Here is a 10,000-nt window from a genome sequence, read left to right on the forward strand (position 1 = left end):
GCTACAACTCACCAGGTAAAGTTGGTAGATAGAGAGGACTTAGCGATGGCATTGTTGAGGAACTCGGAGTGATGCTTGCGGAGGTCAGGGGCGGCGGGAAGAGCCCGAAGGGGGAGAAGAGTGGGGGCTGGTGCCGCGCCGCCGCCAGGTCGAGGGGCAAGGACACGGAGGTAGGGTTCCCGTCCGGGCTACACATACTGACGGAGGGACTCGCCGAAGTAAGAATGTGGCGGTCCGGCGGAGACCCGTACCCCTCGGCGCCCATCATCATGCCCTCCTGAGAGCGGTCGCCCAGGTCCGAGTAGTCCGACGGCGTGGGGGACACGGAAACCCTCGGGGAGAGCGCCCCGTTGAGGCTGTCCTCCCTGGACCGCGTCGTCAGGTCCTCTGCCGTCCGCTGCTCGGCGCTGCCGGTGGAGGAGGAGTGCGAAGAAGTACTGAAGGGTCTCAGATAGCGTTCTTCGTCAGCGCAGATGCGGTCCTCCTCGGCGCTGTCGAGGCGCCTGAAGGCCTCCGGCGAGAGCTGGTGACGAAGTGAGAGAGGTAGTGGAGGTAGGACGTGGAGCGGGTGGGGCGGTAGCGGGAACCCAGACGGCAGGAGCTGAGGTATCGACGTCGGTGTCTGTAACTGAGGGGGGAACTCGCGGACTTCGGCAGCCGCGATCTGCTCCGGGGTCAGGTCCGTGGGCTCACCCGTGTGTAAGCGTATGTGTTGCTGGAGGACGAGCGCGTTCGTATATTTCTTGTGGCACACGGGACACTGGTGGAGCATCCGCATCGGGGGCTTGGCCCTGTGGACTCCCATGTGGGTCTTTAGGTTCCCTTTGGTCGTGAATGCCCGGCTGCAGATTTTACACTTAAAGGGGCGTTCCCCGGTGTGCGTCCGGTAGTGCATCTGCAGGGCGGACTTACACGAGAGTACCCGGTGACAGATAATGCATTGGTTCGGGTCGGTCAGCTTGTGTTCGATGTTGTTCACCAGTTGCTCGAGCTTCATCGTCTCGCTCGTCTTCTGTACTTCGATGAGAGCCTCCCACGAAGTATCGCTGCTTCCGGGCTTCGGGAGCAGCGACGTATAGATGTTGGGGTCCTTGGCCGGGTCGACCCCGGGCGGGATCGGCCTCTGCATCGGGGGCCCGAGTGGGATCGGGAACGAGGGCGGGACCCCGGTCATGAAGGGGAAGTTGAGGGGGAACCGGGGGACCGAGAAGGGCGCGGTCGCCATCCCCAGGGGCTTGAACTCGGGCCGCTTCCTCAAGTCTGTGGGCTGGTCCAAGGACGACGTGGAGCGGGTGTCAGACACCTCGCTCTCCTTCATCTCCCGCATCATCTGCTCCTGCTCGTTCAGCTCCTTCAGCTCACGGTCGGCCTTGACGCGGATGTCAAGGGGACCGTAGTCCACGGAGGCTTCGTGGTCTGAGATCGAGACCTGATCGCTACACGGGGTCCGTTCATGAAAACTAGGCTCTGGGGGCACTGGGTCGTGGTTCTGTCTCTCTGTCGGGAAGGAAGAGGAGGAAGGGGAGTTGGTGGTTGTGGTGGTCGTGGCAGGAGGCTCACTCTCCGCCGGCGGCGGCCGCTCGGGCTCCTCTGGCTCTTCTGGGGGCTTGTCCTCGCAGATCCTCGGTGTGTCGAACTGGGGAGGGTATGGGGAGTTCTCGACATCCATCACAGACTCGACCGGCGAATCTTTATTTTCTAATTTCGCCCGGAAATCCGGAGACCTCTGGTCGTCCATTACGCTGAGGTTCTCCGGATGGCTCTCGTGGTCGTTGCTCTTGAACGAACTGACCAGACTGAGGGGCTTGTGGAGATCGAGGGCGTGGGGAGGCCCGTGGACCCGGAATGGGGGCACCGGTGGGGCCAGAGGGGGTTGGGAGAAGGGGTTTGGGGGGCCGGTGGGGGGCGACGGGTAGTCCTTCAGTTCGCCCAGCTGCGCCAGCAGGGGCGGGTGGAACTTGTCAAGGTGTTCGGGGACCGGGTGTGGGTTCATCTTGACGTGGGGGAACCGGGCGCTGTGTCTCTGGAAGTGAACCTTGAGGTTTCCCTTGGTCGTGAACCGGTTCCCGCAGATGTTGCACTTGAAGGGGCGCTCGCCCGTGTGTGACCTGATATGTATTTGTAAGGCAGAGTCACTGCCGAAGACCTTACCGCAGTACCTGCACCTGTGCTTGTAGTACGGGTCCTTCCCCTCAGGGTTCTTGCAGTCGTCGATGAGCCTGCTCGTCAGGAGACCCTGGGAAGCGTTGTCGAGGACCTGGTTGGCGGTCCGCTGGAGCATTTCGAGGGTGTTGGGCTCGTCTGGAGGAGGAATATCTGTGTGCTGGATGACCGAGGAAGCGATGCTCGAGGCTGTCATGGGAGGAGTAATTGGACGGTTTCTGGCATCAGCACCGGGGGAGCTCGAAGTGACTGCACCCGAAGAACTCACGAGGGAAGAGGCCGAGGTCCTCTCCGGCTGCTCGCTCTGGGACGCTTTGATCTTGTCCATCAGCGAACTGATGATGGAACTGCTCACGGAGTTCCCGTTCCCCTCGCTCGTGGGGCCGGGCCCCAGGGGCGGCGGGACGCAGGGGATCTTCGGCGGCTTGGGAGGGGAGACGTCGTGGGACGCCGGCGGGGAGTCGTTTGTACTCGGGGCGTTGGAGGGAGAAATGGAGTCTTTGGATTTGATGGAGAGCTGGGCTTGGAGCTGCTGGATCAGTTGGACCTGGATGGCCTGCTGCTGCTGCAGCGAGAAAAGGGTTCCCTGCAACACGGCGAGTTCTTGCATAGCCTGAGGATTGTTGGCCGAGTTGTTGATGGTCGAGGTCGCGAAGTGTGCAAGAGCCATGCGCGTGTTTTGGATGGCCTCGAGGGCCATGTTCGACTGCGCGAGCTGTTGCGCAATGGGGGAGAGCTGAGAGGGAGGCTGGAGGAGGAGGTTCTTGATCTGGGAGAAGGGCCCAGAATCCGAAGGATTACTGTCGCTGTCGTCACCGGTGTTGCGGTCCATCGAGGACTCGCGGGAGTCCAGCGAAGCCTCCCGGGTCGACCGGGCCTTGAAGAGGTGCGCTTGGTTGTTGTTGGCCATGTCCTGATGGCGCCGGAGCTCTTCGTGGTGCCGGCTGAGGTCGTCCACGTTCTCCTCCGGCACCGGGAGAACTGTGGGCTCCTTGCCACATTCCTTCCGGTGGTCTTCCAGCTGCTCCCGGTTGCCGAACTCGCGCCGGCAGTGAGGGCAGATCCAGGATTCCTCCGGTTCACCTGAAAGAGACAAGGCGAATTGTCATAGGTGTTCATAAACGAGAAAGGAAATTCGAAAAGAAATAGATGTAGACGGATCCATGTAGAGCTGAATACATGCTATATATATGCAATTTCACATACACAGGAATAGATATGTTTATAGTCACCCCCTACTATGGAAAAATGCGTTCTTGTACTCTTTGCGTTACATGAAAATCCGCGATATGTATAGCGCTAGTAACACATACACGATTCAAATGAGTTCGTTTGGGTAGAAACATCTTCGTTTACAAAATTTTATTTTTCGAATCTCCAAATGTCAAATCACCTTTGGGTCTTATGTTGAAAAACCGAATAACATTAGACACATTGCTGAATTGTCCCTAGATTACAAAGGATTACAAAGGCGGAGCATGCCGACAGGAGACCTTTTGGTCCATATCTACCTAAGAACTTCTGATAATTAAATCAACAGCATTTGACGACAATCTTGAATGTATGATTGGGGCCTAAGACTCCAATCACTCCTTAAAGTTGGTTTTAAGGAACGGTTAGACAACTTTATGGATGGGGATGACAGGTGGTAATGGACTTGGAACTGTCTAGTGTAGGCCTCATGGTCTCTTGCAGTCTGCAACAGCAGCGCAAGATTATTCATAAGTATAGAAGCGCTGGTAAATCACAACACTTAACCACACACACACACACACACACACACACACACACACACACACACACACACACACACACACACACACACACACACACACACACACACACACACACACACACACACACACACACACACACACACACACATACACACACACACACACTCACACACACACACACACACACACACACACACACACACACACACACACACACACACACACACACACACACACACACACACACACACACACACACACACACACACTTGACGCAGAAAGTCTTTGGGTGTTAATTCCTCGGCAGAAACAAATTCTATGTTCTTCAGGGCTCCCGCTGATTGTGTGTTCTACATGTGAACTTTATGTTCTTCAGAACTCTGGTTAACGTTATGTTCTTCAGGACCCCCGTCAATTACATGTTCTTCAGGGCTCCTGCTGATTGTGTGTTCTACATGTGAACTTAATGTTCTTCAGAACTCTTGTTAACATTATGTTCTTCAGGACTCTTGTTAACGTTATGTTCTTCAGGACTCCCGTCAATTATATGTTCTTCAGTAATTCTTTACGAACTTAATGTTCATTAAAAATCCCATTAACTTATTGTTCATCAAAGATAACTGCATATATTTGCTCGGCGTTTGTTGAAAAATATGGCGAAAGAATTGATCGAAATAAAAATTTCTGATAATTTCAGCTGAGTAAATTAATCTGAGGTAAGAATAAAGTCCTTACGGACAACAAAACTCCTTAACGGACGGAGATTAAGCAAACTGACGATCTTACGACAAGAGGCGCTTAGCTGCACTGTACATATCCATCTTTTTATCATTATTATTTTCTATTTAATTTTTTGGGGTAAATAAATTTTTGTGGTCTTTATTTTTTGTTTGTCTTTATTTCTTCTGTATTTTGTATTTTGTGTCTTGGTAAATAAATAAATGTTGGCTGTCTTTATTTATTCATTTATTTATTTATTTATTTTATGTATTCATTGTGTTGAACAAAATGTTTATGAGATCCGTGATTGTCACTCTCTCAGTTATCTGACCTGCTGTGAAAAGGGTTTGGCAACCTCTGCCCTAGGTGAACGGGCAGCCGGGACAAGTGGCAATCATCAGGAGCGCCGGGGGAAATTGTGAACATAAGAACATAAGAATGGAGGAGACAGCAAGCGACCATAAGGCCTACACTAGGTAGTTCCATGTCCATTACCACCTATAATCTCCAACCTCTTAAAATAATCAATAGTTTTAGCGGTCACTATATCGTCACTAATTCTATTCTATAAGTTAACCACTCTATTAGTAAACCAGTTCTTGTCTATTTACTCCTTAAATCTAAATTTGTCCAATTCAAATCCATTACTGCGAGTCCTGCCTTGTTGTCTTAATATGATGACCTTGTCTGCATCACCTTTGTTAAAGCCATTTCACTATTTGATATTGCCTTACTGGTGACTTCACATTAGTCTAAAGCTTTTCAGACATGACCGTGGTCAACCTCTGGTACTGATAATCCCCGTAGGTCATTGGTTTACTAGTGGGCCTCATCTAGACGATAATTCTAGATGCTAGTTGCCCGGAAACTGATAATAACGTCCTTAATAAAAAGGAAATATTTGTGGAATTTGTTTTGGCCATTTGAAGGAAAATTGTGGCGTCTTTTTACCCAAGAATGATATATGGAAAATACAAAGAAAAACAAATGAAGAATGATGCAGTTTTTGCTAAGAATGGAATGCAAATATCCTTTCCTGCCCTTTATGAAAAAACAAAACAAAACACGTGCAATGCATCTAATTCCTTTTCCTCTCATATATATATATATATATATATATATATATATATGTATATATATGTATATATATATATACACATATATACACATACGTATATATATGTATATATATATATATATATATATATATATATATAAACACAATTTTACAATATATCCCTTATTTTTGTTAAATTAAGGCTTTTACCCGGACTGGAGTTTTGGTATGTGATATGATAACGAAGATCTCAAAAATAAAAAATAAATAAAGACAAAACAGAATTCAACGCATCCTTCTAGTATTAGAAGAAAAAAACCCTGTAAGTTAATTTGGACAGTGAAAAGAATTTATGTTGACGGGAACCACATACCATTTTCAAACACGCAAGGACCTTGAGCAACAGCCACGTGACGTGAATATTCATCTAATTAATTTCTACTTTACTTCGTCCACTTCAATCTGTCACTATAGCTCCGCCCCCTTAAACGTCATCATTACATTCTGATTGGCGGAGAAAAATATGTGTCAAAACGAAAATGATTTTTTTTTTTTTTTTTTTTTTTTTTTTTTTTTTTTTTTTTTTTTTTTTTTTTTTTTTTTTTTTTTTTTTTTTTTTTTTTTTTTTTTTTTTTTTGAAGACGCGTACGAAGCTTCTGTACAAGGGTACCAGGAATGGCCCTATTGGGAAAGTCACGAAGCATTATTGCGCAATATTCCATATTGTACAATATTATTGAAGAATGACACAATGTATTGAAGAGGCACAAGTGTTTGGCCTGTACATTTGGTGTCTTCAATATATTGTGTCATTCTTCAATACAATCCCTACACCGTCAATAATACCATACAGTACGGAATATTGAGCAATAATATTGATCGAGGTCGTCACCTTTGCCCTAAGCGACTGAACCGCTGGGTCAGGTCACTGGTAGGAATCGGTGCAGGATTCGAACCCACAACTGAGGGAATGTGAGACCAGTACGCTTGCGATTAGGCCACCAGCGCGCTAAACGTAGTCCGTAAATAAATAAATAGATAAATGAAAATAAATAGTTAATGAATAAATGAATAAATGAATAAAGATAGTTAAAATGAATAAGTGGATTAATAAACAGATAAAAAGGATGAATAGATAGATAAATGAATAAAGTGAATACATAAATTAATAAATAAATGAATAAACGAATAAATGAATTAATGAATAAATACATAAAGAAATGAATAAATAAATAACTACACAAGCTCTAAGACTCTAACGAGTCTGGTGAATTAACTTAAGACAATAATGTATACAAGATGACATTGATTTTTTATTTTATTCTATTTATTTATTTATTTTTTAGAATAGTCTCCAACCACAAAATGATGCTGCGTAACTCGGATCCATAGGGATGCTATGAAATTTCTTAAAATATTTAATTCATAAAAGCTATGTAGTTAATACTCCATGCGAGGGGTGGGGGGAGGAGGGGTGGGGAGGGAAGGAAAATATAGAATCGAATTTGGATTTGAATTTTGAATCAAAACCAAAAACTATATTGAATAGAAATTATGATGATTTATATTTGCATTTCATTCTAATTAGCGTCAAGTGATTACATTCAGCTGAGGGACAGACTGTGAACAAAATGGCCTCAACAAAATGGCGTCGGGTTCGGTAAATACAACCTAAAAAGTAGATATATAAATAGTTAAATGAATAGATAAATAGATAAATAAACAAAGATAAAAAATATAGATAAATAAATGAATAAATAAGTACACAAGTAAATAATTAAATGAAAATTAAATAAATTAATAAACAATTAGATAAAAAAAAAATTCGCAGTCTGACCCACAGCTGAAAAAAATCGTCTGTAATTTGTCCTTTGGCGCTTTCAGTCAATTTTTAGTTACCTCTGGCTATGTCTATGGGAGTTTATTCAACTGATATAGACGCCAAACCATTCTTTTCGTACAAGACGTAAAGAAACGGACACTTGAATTGATAAAAAAAAAAAAAAAAGTTCTTAAAATTTCTTACAAAAAGCAATATCAAATTGAATTTTTTAGAATTTTTTTTATTAATCTCTCGTTAAGAAAAAAATAATCCAAATTTACAAAAAATAAAATGAAATAAGATAAAATAAAATAAATAAATAGAGTCCAACATTTCTATGCTAAAAATAATTATATTCTTTAGGAAAAATATGTATTTTAAAATAAAGAATCTTTGGGAACAAATATTATTCACTCTACACATTGTTCTTATGAAGGAAAAAAAAAAAAAAAAAAAAAAAAAAAAAAAAGGAAGGAGCAATCTTATTTTTTTTTTTTTTTAGGAAACCGCAAAGTTCACCAAAACCATATATACCATTTATAACATTCAACCCCTCCCCCCCAAAAAAAAAAATAGAAATAAAATACTCTGTATACCTTGAAGAAGCACACTTAGCTAGGTACATAATACACAAATCTAAATATTACACACGGAAATCTAGAGCATACAAAATTCAAGGGAGGGGCTTCCTATTCTAGAACCATTTTCTTTTTTGTGTTTTCTATACAGAAGGGACTTTTTTACGTTTTCTATACGGAAGGGATAGTCATCAACCCGCATCTATCCCACGTCGAAGATATATAGAAAATACATCGATAAAACATGCATGCATACTGCTATAAAATGCAACAAGGCATATTGCATAAATTCATGCTGAAATGTACGGTTGCTTTGCATCTAAATACATATCAATATGTATCCTTCCTCTCTTTTCCCCTCTCTCTTCCCCTCTCTCTCTTCTCCTCTCTCTCTTCATTCTCTCTCCCTCTCTTCCTCTCTCTTCACTCAATGTATGAATGTGATGTATATATTTCTTATCAGGCTTTGCTGATTTGTAGTAGGAAGGGCTACGCTATGATGTGCATTTTACTATTATCGTTGGTATTATTACTATTATATATCCTTGTCATTATTATTGTTGTTGTTAATATCATCATCATCATTATTATCATTTATTATTATTATTATTATTATTATTATTATTATTATTATTATTATTATTATTATTATTATTATTATTATTATTATTATTATTTATCATTATCGTTTTGTTTTATCATTATAATTGTTATCATTATTGATATTATTATCTTCATCATTATTATCATTACTATTATTATCATTATTATTATCATTATTGATATATTGGACACTGTCAAGACAAAAAAAAAAAAAAAAAAGAATAATAAACTAAAATAAAGTAAAATTGAAAATACAAAATCCAGCTTCAAATCCTTTGTTATAAACTCAATAAAATTGCCTAAATTTAGCCAGAAAAATAAAAATTCAAATAATTCAAAATTAATTGAAAAAGGTTCATTATAAAACACGAGTTATGGTAATTTATTGTCATATGAAAAACAATCTAATAAATTCAGATTGTAATGTTAGGTTTACTTATTACCAATACATTGCCCCACCCTCCGTTTTCTATGGGACATTTTCATCCCATTTTCTAACCCATATTTGCTAATTGCCTATCACGCTAACTAGACAAGAATTAGAATTATATTTTTTTATTTTTTTGTGCGTGCTTTGTTATTGTTTTTAGATTCCCCTCTACTACACGCGCGCGCACACACACACGCACACACACACACACACACACACACACACACACACACACACACACACACACACACACACACACACACACACACACACACACACACACACACATATATATATATGTATATTAGTGAAGCGTGGCAGGAGATTCTCTCTAAGGCATATTCTGTTGAAAACGACAGCAAAAGAATTATTGATAAACTTTTTCCGTGAGCTCTCAAGTTGGCGAAAAGTAGATTTCTGGTAGGGGGAGAGGGAGTAAATCTACTCTCTCTGTCTCTACCAGAAATCTACTTTTCATAAGCTTGAGAGCTCACGGAAAAAGTTAATCAATAATTCTTTTGCTGTCGTTTTTAACAGAATATATATATATATATATATATATATATATATATATATAAATATATATATATATACATACATATATAAATATATATATATCACTTATGTAAAGAAACCCGAAAAGAGAAAATAAAAAATAAAAATAAAATTTATAATATATAAATGTAAATATAGTTAATCAAATGAAAAACGTTTGAATGTATTTGATGTATCTAATACACATTTATAACCACTTCTAAGCCTCAGCTAGAAAGTTGGGAAATTGAATTTTGATGTATTCATAGATACGCAAGAACGCTTATTCTGAAACTTTATCTGAGTCTTTACTATTAATCTTATCTATTTCTATAAATGGATTTGAATATATTTGAT

General features: G+C 41.7%; 1 protein-coding gene across 3 annotated transcripts in view; it reads right to left on the reverse strand.

Annotated features, from left to right (window-relative positions):
• LOC143028246 (homeotic protein spalt-major-like) overlaps positions 1-10,000 on the reverse strand; it is a 331,243-nt gene that overhangs the window by 29,874 nt on the left and 291,369 nt on the right. For all 3 annotated transcript variants that reach the window (XM_076190065.1, XM_076190064.1, XM_076190063.1), the window contains one exon: positions 13-3,246. In XM_076190065.1, coding sequence (XP_076046180.1) covers positions 13-3,073 — 3,061 coding nt within the window. In that variant the 5' untranslated portion in view covers positions 3,074-3,246. The remainder of the gene's footprint in view (positions 1-12; positions 3,247-10,000) is intronic.

The sequence above is a fragment of the Oratosquilla oratoria genome, chromosome 9 (assembly GCF_046742065.1).
Source record: "Oratosquilla oratoria isolate Oo_2021 chromosome 9, ASM4674206v1, whole genome shotgun sequence".
Lineage (NCBI taxonomy): Eukaryota > Metazoa > Arthropoda > Malacostraca > Stomatopoda > Squillidae > Oratosquilla > Oratosquilla oratoria.